Source organism: Camelus ferus, chromosome 5 (genome assembly GCF_009834535.1).
Source record: "Camelus ferus isolate YT-003-E chromosome 5, BCGSAC_Cfer_1.0, whole genome shotgun sequence".
Classification (NCBI taxonomy): domain Eukaryota; kingdom Metazoa; phylum Chordata; class Mammalia; order Artiodactyla; family Camelidae; genus Camelus; species Camelus ferus.
In genome coordinates, this window is record NC_045700.1 from 21,255,081 (window position 1) to 21,268,180 (window position 13,100).

The following is a 13,100-nucleotide window of genomic DNA, read 5'->3' on the forward strand; positions in this document are numbered from 1 at the left end:
CTAGGTAAATTATGAGGTGTTCAGAAATGCCTTCTAAGGAAATATACAATAGTGTTTAACCATCTCCTTAGAATTTCTTTGATGCTGAGCCTCTTGTTAAATCTATCTCTCATCAAAACAGAGCTTTGCAAGAAGAATCTCTCAGTTATACTTAGTTTGGTACTTTTTATTTCCTTAAAAAATGTACAGATATATGTGAAATTAATAAGTGATCAAAACTGTGTTACTTTCCCCTAGCCAAGTGGATAATATAAATCATTCACTTAATATCTGCAACTCAACCACCAATATTTCTGCTATTTCAAGTTTACAAATCTATCCTCTTTATTCTGTTAAATAACTATTGAATGTAACACTTTACCCCCATTTCCACAACTATAATCACTTCAACATTTTCTCCTAAAATATCTTAACAACCTCTAAATTGGTTGCCCTTCCAGGGTCTTACATTTTCCATGCTGTTGTCAAATCTAATAATAGCAGTCTATCAACTAAATGCCATCAATGGCTCTCCATGACCTAAAGGATAAATTCCAAATTACTTAGCATAAAAGGCTTGTCACAATCTGGCCCCAATTTGCCCTTGTTCATCTAGTGTCATTATCTTCCTCTTATACGGCTTCCAGTTTACAAATTGTGTAAACCCCTTGCTGTTTCAAGACTCTATTACATCTTTGCACATGCTGTTCCCTCTGTGCGATGAATCCTTCCTACAAGTTCTCCATATGGAGAGCTTGCCCTACATCTCTCAGATGTTTCAAAGCTCCCATCACTTCACCAAAGGCTTGCCTAGTCCTTCCTACATTTTGGCAATATTGTACATGTGCTTCTAACTCCAATCTAATCTATGCCTTTATCTGCACATCAGTTCTTTTCCCTCCCCACCACCCATTAAATTGTATTTGCTTTAAAGACAGAGACTTATTCATCTTTTTAACTTCAGGGCCTCATAGAATACGTGGCCCAGAAAGAGACATCATTAAGTGACTGTTGAATGAATGAATGAATGAATGGGCAGATCATTAAAAAAAAAAAAAAGAAATCAGAGAAATTTTAAAAATGAACAATGAAAATCTGATTTAAAATAAACTGTCTCAGTTATCCAGTAATATATAAACTATTCTATGGTATTATTATATTATATCATATTAATATATAATTATTGCGCTAAAACCCAGTAGAATAATACACACAGGCATTAGGGGAAGATTCATGTGACTAAGATTGCACCTAAATATTCCTAAAAGAGCAAACTGACTAATTCTCTCTTTTTAAAAAAATTTTACAATGAAGTGTTTGGACTTGGTTGGGGTAGAAGAAGTAGCAGAGAAAGATGGGTATAAATTCTCAAGCAAATTTCAAGTCACATGGACCTTGGAGGTAATCTGATCTATTGCTTAGGGCACAGAATTCAGAACTTTCAGAAGTTCTTAGGCTGGACAAATGAGAATGAAATAATGCTTCATTTATGGAAAAACTGTATGGTTTAAACCTGAACATGTTTGGGAAATAAACATTCTAAACTGTAAAGTCATATTCATGGTTTAGTTTTTCTCCATCATTAAAATTTGATGTATGAAAAAGAATCATAATTCTGAAATTTTCATATTCTCAAATTACTTTGTCATGACTGGCATATCCCATTCTTTTGATAAGCTATGGCTCCAGTTTTAATAGAATAAATGAGAACAATAATACTAGTCTGGTTAAGAGAGAAAAGACATCAGTGACCAAATTAATACAGAAGTTATTATTGTTATAAAAGTCTCATTTTCCACCTCCAAAGATGCAACTAGAGAACCACAGTACTTCTTATGTTTTCATGGGGTGAATGAAAGCAAGGAGCAGAAAAATCCTGTTCCTCTTTACAAACATGGCAAATGGATGACTCTTCTTTCATTGGCTGTGGAGTTGGCATAATTCAGGCTGTCTACAATTAGTAGCTCATTAGAAACCACCCGTAAGTGTTGGCTTGCATTCAGATATTGGCAGATGCCTAATAGACAATGAATTTTTCATTAGTCTTTCTGAGAAAGCCTTCAGGAGGAAACGCTTCTGAAGGCAGCCACTCTTTCACTTTCCTTTTCTCACTCCTTGAGCCTCAAAGTATTTTCAAAACCAAATTGTAAAATGTTAATAACACCATAATTGAATATCTTTCAGTTAGTAGTTTACTTTTTAGTAAATTAGTTTCCCTTCTCACTATATATGTCCATCTACCCAAAGTCACCACCAGTACCATGACTGAAAGACACTTCATTTATATGCATTTAATTTTGTATTAAGTTTTCAAAGCATTAGTCACCTACATATCTGTCATTATCTTAAAATAATGGGGAGGGGATGGAATCAATAGTTTCTAATAGACATTTTTAGCTAGAGCTTTTGTTATTCAAACACAAAGGCTCAAACGAAAATAGGCAAATATGTGATGCTGGAATATATTTCAAATATTCACCTATCTAGCCAAAACTTGTTTAAATTGTATTTTACAGTGAAATTTTAGCACAAAATGATATGTTCACAATAACCTGGCACTTTGTATACATGCTAAAAATAGTTACACGGAGAAAATACTGATTGCCACAGTAAAACTTTCAATTACATCATCTTAGAATGTTGCAGAACATTTCATTATTGATTCTTCTGAGGAGATATGACTGCTGAATGCAAAGTGTAATTTTGATTTGTCAACATTACTTCTGCTGTAATTAAAACCCTACAGTGATCTTTACATAATTTTTCATTCAAATTGCATTTTGATGAGTTTCTTTATCTCTGTAATTGGAATGCCAACACCTAAGTAAGTGACTCATCCAACTACACTTGTCATACATATTTCAATGTTCCCACCCTTAAAAAAGGACCTCTAAAAGCTTTCTGTCGGTATTTTTAGTTAGAAGGCTGTATTTGTTTAAACATCAAATGAGAAGGACGTAGGCAAAACTATGAAGTGGTGTGACTTTAGTGACTTTTACCTCCCTTATTATTTATTTTTAAATTTATTTTCATTGGGGTATAGTTGATTTACAATTTTATATTATTTTCAGGTGTACACAAAGTGATTCAATTATTTTTATAGATTATACACCATTTATAAAATATCGGTTATATTTCCTGGGCTGTACAATACATCCTTGTAGCTTATTTATTTTATACATCCCCTACCCCTATAATTGCCCCTCCCCACTTCTATTTTGCAGTCTTTTAAAACTCAGTGGCTTCATCCTTTTCCATACAGGCATACATTTGCAGGGCTTCACCTGACAGGACTAAATTATCAATAACCCTCCCTTACATCTCACCTCTTTCCTTTCTCCAGGGGTTTTGATCTAAGCTTACCGCCAGAGAAGAAAGCAGTCTGCTAAGCTAAACCATACTGATGCACAGGCTTTATTTGGGATCTCTCTGTGAAACTTGCACTTTACAAGATATTTGAAGATGAAAACATCAGTAACAAAAGTGACATTAGGTCACTATAGATTGATAAAAATTCATTTATCTCTTTCATTCTGGGAAAAATTTAATCTTTAAAAAGCCACCTACATCTGAAATATTTTGAGTGTTCCTTTGAATTGTTCGTGATTTCTGTTACATCCATGTCATCTTCATCTATACCCCATTCTTCTTTATTATGTCCTCATTTGCTCATTTCAATTCCCTCATCCTCAGCTATTTTTTCTCTAGGATTTTTCCCCATCCCTAATTCTAGTGTTACCTCCCTCATATCCAATTGCTTCATCCATTTGTTTTATATTTAGAGTTCTATAATCCACTGAGAGTTGTAAAAAATAGAAAAATAAAATATCTGTAGAATTTAATATTTATTCATATCCAACTTATTTTCTAAATGTTACTCTAATTTGAAAGCTGTTTTTTCATGCTACTTTTTGTTGCTGTTGTTGATTAGATAACAATAAACTTAATCATGTATGTTGTCTAATTGATAAGTGTTAAATTCTTACCTCACTGTCTTTAAAGAATTATACTTTCACTTACTATTTAAAAAAAAACAAAACAAAAACCTACCAGACAACAAGAGCCTTATTTTTAAAAGCAAATATTCTGTGTCAATTCAATTAGGATTATTCAATTCATTTAATATGTATGTATTAACTTATAAAAATATTGTCCATTTACTATTAAAAACTATTTAGAAAAGCACAGAGAAAACATTGACAGTGTCAAAGTGATTTTTATGCATGATTGTAGAAGTTCTGAATAAAAGCATCTAATTCTTATTTACCAGTGTTGTCACAAAGGAAATAATAATGTAATCTTAAATTAAGAATGTATTTGATCAAAGTATATAAAATAAATATACGTATTTTTTTCTAAATGGTATTTTATGCCCTTGTAAAACACTGAATCATCTGCTCTGCTGCACCAACCTTTGTGTCTGTGAGATCCATCCATGTTGCTAAATTCAATGTGATTTTCATCAGCCCAGTAGAGTCTATGGTTGACATAATCTATTGTTAGTGCCATAGGTCTAGAAATCTTGGTTTCTATGACAACACTCTGATTGGTTCCATCCATTCCAACACGGCCAATATGAGGATATTCACAGCAGTCAATCCAGTACAAATACCTAGAAAGGAAAATCAACAGCCATGTTGTTTACAGACCCTCAGGGAGTAAAACGTCATACGATATCTCCCTTATTTGCACAGCTAGTGGCAAATTAATTCTTGTATCTCTCTGAATTATAGCTTGTAAGAAGCATATTTTAGTGCAAGCTTTTCTTATGATTTTTTTATTAAACACATAGCTCAATTTAAAATATCCATATAATTTTTAACATGTTTCCTTTAGTATACAACTCATAGATATATAATACTTCTGCATGTGCTAACAAACACTTGATACTTTATATTTGCTTGAATTTGCATTGTTCATCGTGGTAGCCACTAGTCAATTGTGACTCTCTAAACTTTAATTAATTAAAATCATATAAAATTAAGTGAACTGGATTGTTCCTCACTCACATCAGCCAAATTTCAAACGCTCAATACCCACTAGTCTGGTGGCTGTCATATCAAACAGTGTAGGTATAGAGCACTCCCATCATCACAGAAAGTTCTTTTGGACAGCACTGATTGAAACTGTATTATTGGAAGTTCTAGAGCAGGATATTTCAGGCAGGGAGAAAACCAGTAAAATGAAGAAAATTACATTGGTACTAAAATTAATTGTATTAAACATAGGTTTTGCACCCCATAAAATATAAATAATGGGTAACCAACAGATTACTTAGACGTTTCTGTTTAATGAAGCCACTTTTTTCTCATACCAGGAAAAGTCACTTTATTTTTTGGAGTATATTTTCTTATGTATATAATCCAAGACTTGAGGATCTTTAATGTCCTTTTCACACTCCAACTCTAAAACTGAAATTTATTAACTTAATTAGCATTCCCAGACCACATCTTTTTTTCTTTTCTTTTTTTCAGTAAGCATAGAATCCTTGACAATTCTTCTGATTTGTAAGATGTGAGATTGAAATAATGTGGCATGAAAATTATTCTATCTGGTTTAAAACTGGTATAGTTCAAGTTTAAAATGTTCTTAAAGAAAAATTTTCTCATAAATTCTGACAGAGGTAATTATGTTCAGATATTTTATACACACACTAGAAATGAAAAGTTTTCAGGAAAAACCTTTTATCAAAATAAAAGGCTAACATGGAAAATCACTGTAAGACATGTGCATTTTTGTGTTGACAATAATTTTAGGGGGTATGCATAAAACAGGGGATAGATAAAGATAATAAAAAAGTTATTTGCTAGCCAAAATATCATTAGGAGTTCTAATTAAGTGTGGTGTTTAAGATGAGAAGTAAATGGTCTGACCTCCATGTAAACAGCAAATCTAAATTTTTATTTGTATTCTGAACTTTTTATTCGGCTAATCTTATCACCATCTTGAACCAAGACACCAAGAAGAGGAACAGCTTATTCCATGGAGTCCCACATCTGTTACGTCCCTCTCAGTAAGTTTAGTAAGAGTCTGAGGCCCGAAATCCTCTCCCTGCCATTCAAACTCTTCATTATTGGACACAAATAAACTCCAGATTCCTTCCCACTATTGAATTGTGTGAACTGAGCTCTAGAGTATTTCTAGAGCCGACATTTTCACGTGGATGCTTTTATCATATCATTTGCCTTGTTCCTGCCTCTTCAATTATATAGATGTTTTCATTCAGACATAACTCATGCTGTCTTCTCTGTTCCTTAAAAATTCTTCCCTGATGTGTGTTAGTTCACATTTTTCAAGTTAGGTTACAAGATTAAATATATTTGAGAAACGGCTCATTAAGCAAGGTAAGCGTCATCTATTTTACTGTAGGACTTCTCAGAACTTTTAATAAGGTACATGACATAAATAATTCTCTAAGAGGAAGCCGCAATATCCCCATTTTTTTTTTATCAATAGCTTTGAGTAACACCATGTATTTTCATAGAGCAGCTCACAGGAAACACACTTTAGGAAACGGTGCTTTAGCCTTCTCCAGGCTACAGAATTTCTTCACCACCTGTGTAATTGAACAACACACACATCATGCACATAGGAACCCACAAAGCAGAAGTGATGTAGGTTCTCAGGACTCATAACTGGAGAACCTAACTCAGTAAGTCAGATGGTGGAACATCCCTGATGAGTCCCAAAGTCATTCTTAAGTGGACTGAGAACCGTATCTTGAAGCAATAATTCACTGAGACCAAATATGTATCAGGTATTGCTTAGTACTGGGAACACAGAGGTAAAATAACGGGATTTTTGCCTTCAAAGATCTCTTTGTGAATACAAGAGATGTGAATGTAAGACAAATGAAAAAAAATTAAAGCGTATCATGGTGAAACTATCGTGCAACAGAGGTACAAAAGAAGGAATGGCAATTTCACCTAGATGAAGAAAGGCACGTAAAGTTTAGTTCTCACTAGCAGTGCATCACTACCTTATAGATTCCTTGACAACAATGATCATTTATCTCTTTCAGAATTTAGAACAAAGGATAACTCACAGGTTTTAACGCTGCAACAGGTCTTGACGATCATGCAGCTTCAGGCCTTCGTTTTACTGATAAACTGAAACCATAAAACACTATGCGCTTTGTCCTCATAGTATACAGTTGGAAAAGGGCTCAGATCTCTAGATTTATAGACTAGCTTTATTTTTCAATAAGTATCTTTTATATTTAAGATAAAATTCATATTCCATTAATGACACTGACTTTTATTTTTCCCTAAGCAGCACTATGTAGTCTTAAAAGCAAACAAGGCCTAGAAACAGATGACTTGAGTTCAATTCCAGGCCCACCCAAGTGGGCCTCCCTGAGTCTGAATTTACTCATATGTTCAAAATGGGTAATAAGTTTCTCCTCACTGGGTCACTGTGAAGACTGAACGAGAAAACACAGGGAACAATCTTGGAACATCAATAAACTTGTAGCAAGTATTCAGCAAATATTAGCTATTATCTTACATGCACTAGCTACACAATACATGCATTTATGTTGGTTTACCAATACCCAACTAATAAGCTACCTGCTGCATCTGGACTGTATGTGTGTTATTACACGATTTGCTTAGATTTTCTGTGTGTTGTTACTTGATCTATTTAAGCATTCGTCATTAGTAATCATTACAAGAATATAATGAAAATATTCTACCATATTGAAGGAAAGTATATTTAACTGTACTGAGTACAAATGAGCCTTCATAAGCACATTGTGTATTGTGTGTGAATTCATTGTGTATCTCTCCTTATGGGCAGCTAAATTCTGATGGCTAAATTTCATTTCCGTTTCCATATGTAACCCTCATTACTGCGCATTTAAGTTTCTCAATAAGTCTGTACTAGACATTCTGGTCATTTTAACTTCTAAAATGCAACCTCCTAAATATTACCCAAATACAAAACTTGTTGCAAATAATTAAAGCTGAGAAATTAAAAGTTCAGTGAAAATGTCAAAAGGAGGGTTCTAAATTTCACCCATATAATATGTAATGTTTACCTACGATCACATAACAAAAAAATCTCAGTTCCAAAGAATATCTGTTCTGTAAGTTATAACCAAGGGTAAACATATAAAAGAATGCCTTCTTGTAACCATAACAACAAGCTTCTGTGTTCCTGGGGCTCTCTTTTATAGCTGAATATGATACATTATATTTCTTTAAAATAAATTAAAATAGAAGCCTGCTCTCAATTTTCACTTTTTTTCCCCTGAATTCAGGGAATATATTTAGAGAAGTTTCTTCCAGCTGGAATTATCTCTGATTCTGAATTATGAAGTTAATTTTTCATGCTCAATTCTCTGTGTTTTTTTGCCCAAATATGGGAATATAGGTTTCAAAAAGGGTAGAATAAAGGTGAATTTGTTATATGTGACTTTAGCTTAATGAAATAGTTCTGTTTTTCCCCACAGAAATCAAAAACTGAGTTTTCATTCCTGGTACGCCTTTCATTCCCTTATATAAAGGTTCCCTTATGACTGTTCTCTTTGAAACATGCAGGTTATTTACATACCAATCATTGGTTTGTGCATAGATGCAGGTGCAATGTCCCTGTAGCTGTAACTCTATGTTCTGTGTACACCCAGTAGCCCATTTATTATGTACTTCAAAAGTGACCTTAATAGTGTCTGTGTTAGGCACAATTAAGCCATGACCTTTGCTCTAAAGGAACTCACTTTCTAGATGGACAAAGAATCATTTACACTAATAATGGTCACATAATGTTATGTGTTCAATATATGATAGCTACTGAGGCACAACTGGGGAATGTTTCAAAAATGAAATGATATTTTTTGCTTTTGTTGGAAAAATGAAAAGTTATTCCAACTGGAGAAAAAGCAGAAGGGCATCCTAGAAAGAAAGAACAGCATAAGCCAAGAGACAGAAGCATAAAATGTGTCTTTTTCAGACTATACTTCAAAGTCAAAATAGCACCTGGCATTATTTTCTTATGATATTGCTAATAGACTAGCAGAAAAATAAAATAAATAAAAATGTGCTTTAAAATGAAGGCTGCTTGTAATGCTTAGGCAATTTTATTTCCCCCCAAATCATATTCTCTATAAGTATTTTAAATTTTGTAAAAAGGCAAACTGTTAAAATGGAAAAAAAAAGTATTTTTTTTTTCTCATGCCTTGTTTGGATTGCTTTTGAAAAACATGCTCATGATCCAAGATAATTTTGTCACTGGAAACTTTGATGTAATAGGGAAAATAGGGGACCAAAGTTTGAAAACTGGATTAAATCCCTAGTTTAATATCTTATTACTTAAATGATCCTGAGAAAGTCACTTAGCCATCTTAAGGCTAAATGTTCTTATCTGGACTAATAGTACAATAATAAAAATAATGATATGTTTTTCAGGGACTCTGAGTAAACAGTACAAGTGTCTAAAGTGATAAAGCTCAGAGACAGTTTTCTATTCATAAAATGTCACAGAAGTGGTAGTTATTGTCATTATCGCTGCTCTTAATATATGGAACTCCCAATCCCAATAGGGGTTCAAACTGATTATTTCCCTTTCTTACATCTGCCCCTTTTCCTCTGTTCCTCATATTCTGGGGAAAGCATTTTTCTATTTACCTGTTTGCCCAAGCCAGAAGCCCTGAAAGGTTAGTTTTTGTGTGTGTGTGGTGGTTGTGTTGTATTGTGTTTTGATTTATTCCTAGCTCTTTTTCACTCTGTAAAGTGAACCGGTACCAAAGTCCCACAATTACATATACTTGATTTGCTCCCTTCATATGAGATTCCTTGGTTGGAATTCCTGGGATGTGCCATGTTCTACTATGTGTACTTGCTTCCCCAGAGAGCTGGTTCTTTTTGCCTGAAATACTTTCTGCTCTGAAGTGCACCACATCACCTGGCTAATTCTTACTTCACCAGTCTTGTCCAGGAAGATTTCACTGACCCCATTTGATACAGAAACATTTTCTGTTTTCTTCACTTTATGAGCTATCGCATTGTATTATAATTATTTGCCCATCTGCCTACCCACTGGACAGTGAAATACTTGGAGACAGGGATTGTGCCTTTTATTTTTATATTCCTGCCTAGAACGGTCCCAGATATACACTAAAGGCTAAAGAAATATGAGTTGAATAAATGAATGTGCAGACAAATTTATTTTCTGTTAACCAGTCATATCACACATTCACTTTAACATCTATCATAATGGGTTGTTATGCTAAAGTGACATCTTAATCATCGGAAAAGATAAAATTATGCTCAGCACATTTTTAATATTAATTATATTCTGTATTTTACTTTAAAATCTATCTATATCTATACCTCATCTGCATAAATGACAACTTTTATAAATGTAAATGATATTAACTACCCAAAACTTATGATAAGTTAGCACACTGATTTCCCAACCAGTAACAGAATGATAGGAATAACTGGATTTCAGCTGAACTTAAATGTGATAACCAGGAAGACGATCTGTCTACTTGTATCTTCTTTACCATTCTTGCTAACCAGCATATCCAAATTGGTATTATGACAATTGGCATACTATTATTAAAATAAAGGACCCCCAAGCTATTCTAAATGTATAGTTGCTTATTATTTAGACAATCCAGTGATCTTATATTCCCTTGAACAAATCCTTGCTCTACTCCTCACTAAATGTCAGGACAGAAAACACACCTCTCAAGGAAACAGGGGTCAGCAGTATTGACATATACAAAACATATGCCAATCACAATGGCAAGCTGACATAGAAAGGTTCAACTGCATTCTTATTAGATAAACTTACACTTTAGACTGCCATTTTCAAAGCAAGAGCGCACTATATTTTGGACAGTTATGGCATCTTCACCCTGAAGCTCATGTCATAAAAGCTAAAATCCATGTTGCCCTATTGTCTCACTCTGGGGAACTTAGGAAGACAGCATGAACAAAATAGTGTCATTAAGTTTTATCTGTTAGAATCTGTTTATCTGTTATGTGGCTTTAATTGGTTAATAAAAAAAAGATCTAATTTTTATGTTTCTTTGGTTATAAAATGGATACCTATATCATAATATAAGTATTATTTTAAAATGATATCAAGGGAGTCTTTCATAATATCTACAATAATTTAGTACTTCACTGTTTTAATTGACACTTTTGAAGGATGGGTTTATGTTGATGATAACTTAAAACTGCTTTCAGTTTATGGGGTAATAAATGTAACCTGGGAGAAGTAAAACTTAAAGCTAGATTCAGCTGTATTCACTAGGCTAGGATACAGTTTTTGCTTTAAAAGCAGGAACTTCCTCACTATCGTTACTAAAGTACTGTTTCTTTCATCTGGGAAATGAAGCATCTTGGATATTATGGAATGAGAAGCTAAGCTAGCCATACTGATTTTGAAGAAAAGAACAATGAACACACTAAAATAAATGTCTTCTGATAAAATACCAAAGGAATCAAATATTCACATTCTTATAAATGAATGGTTGATGATGATAGCCAAATTTAGAATACCTGGCCATTATTTCTTGAAATAGCTATAGAAATAGACTCTCTTGTGACTCTGTTTCAGTTACAACAGAATTGATACTCTTCTATTGCTATGGTAAAGAAAATAGTCTAAAAGGTAACAAAATGGTTACATAATGATAGCGCTAAAAGTTAAAACTTACACCATTACCTGGAAACAAAATAGTATGCACAAGTCTGTTCCTATTAGGTACTGCTTTTTTCCAAAATAATGTTTAAAATTAAGCTACAAAGTGTACAATTATGACATGATCACTTAGCCAATTTTAAACATAAGAGACGAAAAAAGAAAGATGCAATATATTAATAATAAGCAAAATCTAATTGTTGCATATGATACGATAAAAGCGCTGATTTGGTGAAATGTTTTATGGGAAATTAATCTGGACAGCAGAAAATTCAGAGCACTAGAGTTAGAGTAACACTTGCTGCTGGGAATACGTCCTATTTTAAAAAGCACATTTTCTCTATATTTGTTATTTTAACAAGCTTGTTCAGTAGGTTGAACTTTCACAGATATCATTTTGGAGCATGTAATCACTCAAATTATAGTATTAAAAAAAAAAAAAAGAAAAGGAAAGACATGTCTTCTCTGCCAACCAACACAACATAATTGAAAGTGAATGATCATGGTCATAATCTGTGGAAATACAGCAAACATATACCAGATAGCTTTGACACCTAAATGTGCGTTCATCCCTCTTCTGAAATCCCCAGCCAGATGTCTTATCCTTATGATAACCTGTTCTTAATTTTCACAGTGAAATGCAAATGGAACACAACTCCCACCATGCTTTCCCTCTGAACGCATGGATAATGCACTCTTTTAGTTATTATTCATTGATACTACTTATGTCTCCTGCTTTAAAGTGGTTCAGGAATTACATCATCCCCATTTGTGACTACCACAAATATTGCAAAACATGATCCAAGAGTTTGTTCCTCGCCTGCCTTTCCTCCAAGATTTAAAAGTATTAAAATCAAATAAATCTGTATGTTTTATTCATTTCTATAATATACTGATTGGTTAGTTAGAAAAAGAGTTGTGTTTAAAACTTAAAAAAAAATACTTGTTCTAAAATCCTATCATTTTAATTTTTTCTTTCACTGTGATAGTCACATTTCTATTTTTGATTTCTCAATAAAAAATTCCACACGTTTACACTTTCCACTGGTTCCCATGTTAAAACCTACAGAACAGGGTTTAGCATATTGAACACCATCCAGTCTTAATCTTTAATTTAAGATTTTCAATGTTTGTTACAAACCCGGCAGGAGGATCTAAAGACAGGTCCCTGGGAAACTTCAGCCGTTTGCTAACGAGTATAGTAGGGTATAAGCCATTGAGTTTGGAAACTTCAATGATCCTTTTTTCTGTGTCAGACCAATAGAGATTTTTTCCAATCCAATCAACAGCAAGTGCATTGGGGACAGCTGTATTATGCACTACCTAACAAAATAAGAATTTTAAAAGTTAACAGTGTAAATACCTAGAATAAGAACTAAGCAATTGCTTCTTGATTTTCATAGAAATATCAAATTCTATTTAAACATTAGAAATGGAATTTAGTTAAACACAAAACATAGACAATTTAC

At 33.3% G+C, this 13,100-nt stretch overlaps 1 protein-coding gene across 2 annotated transcripts in view; it reads right to left on the reverse strand.

Annotated features, from left to right (window-relative positions):
• LRP1B (LDL receptor related protein 1B) overlaps positions 1 to 13,100 on the reverse strand; it is a 1,593,459-nt gene that overhangs the window by 191,573 nt on the left and 1,388,786 nt on the right. For both annotated transcript variants that reach the window (XM_032479383.1, XM_032479382.1), the window contains exons 59-60: positions 12,773 to 12,954; positions 4,392 to 4,591 (exon numbers count right to left, since the gene is read on the reverse strand). In XM_032479383.1, coding sequence (XP_032335274.1) covers positions 4,392 to 4,591; positions 12,773 to 12,954 — 382 coding nt within the window. The remainder of the gene's footprint in view (positions 1 to 4,391; positions 4,592 to 12,772; positions 12,955 to 13,100) is intronic.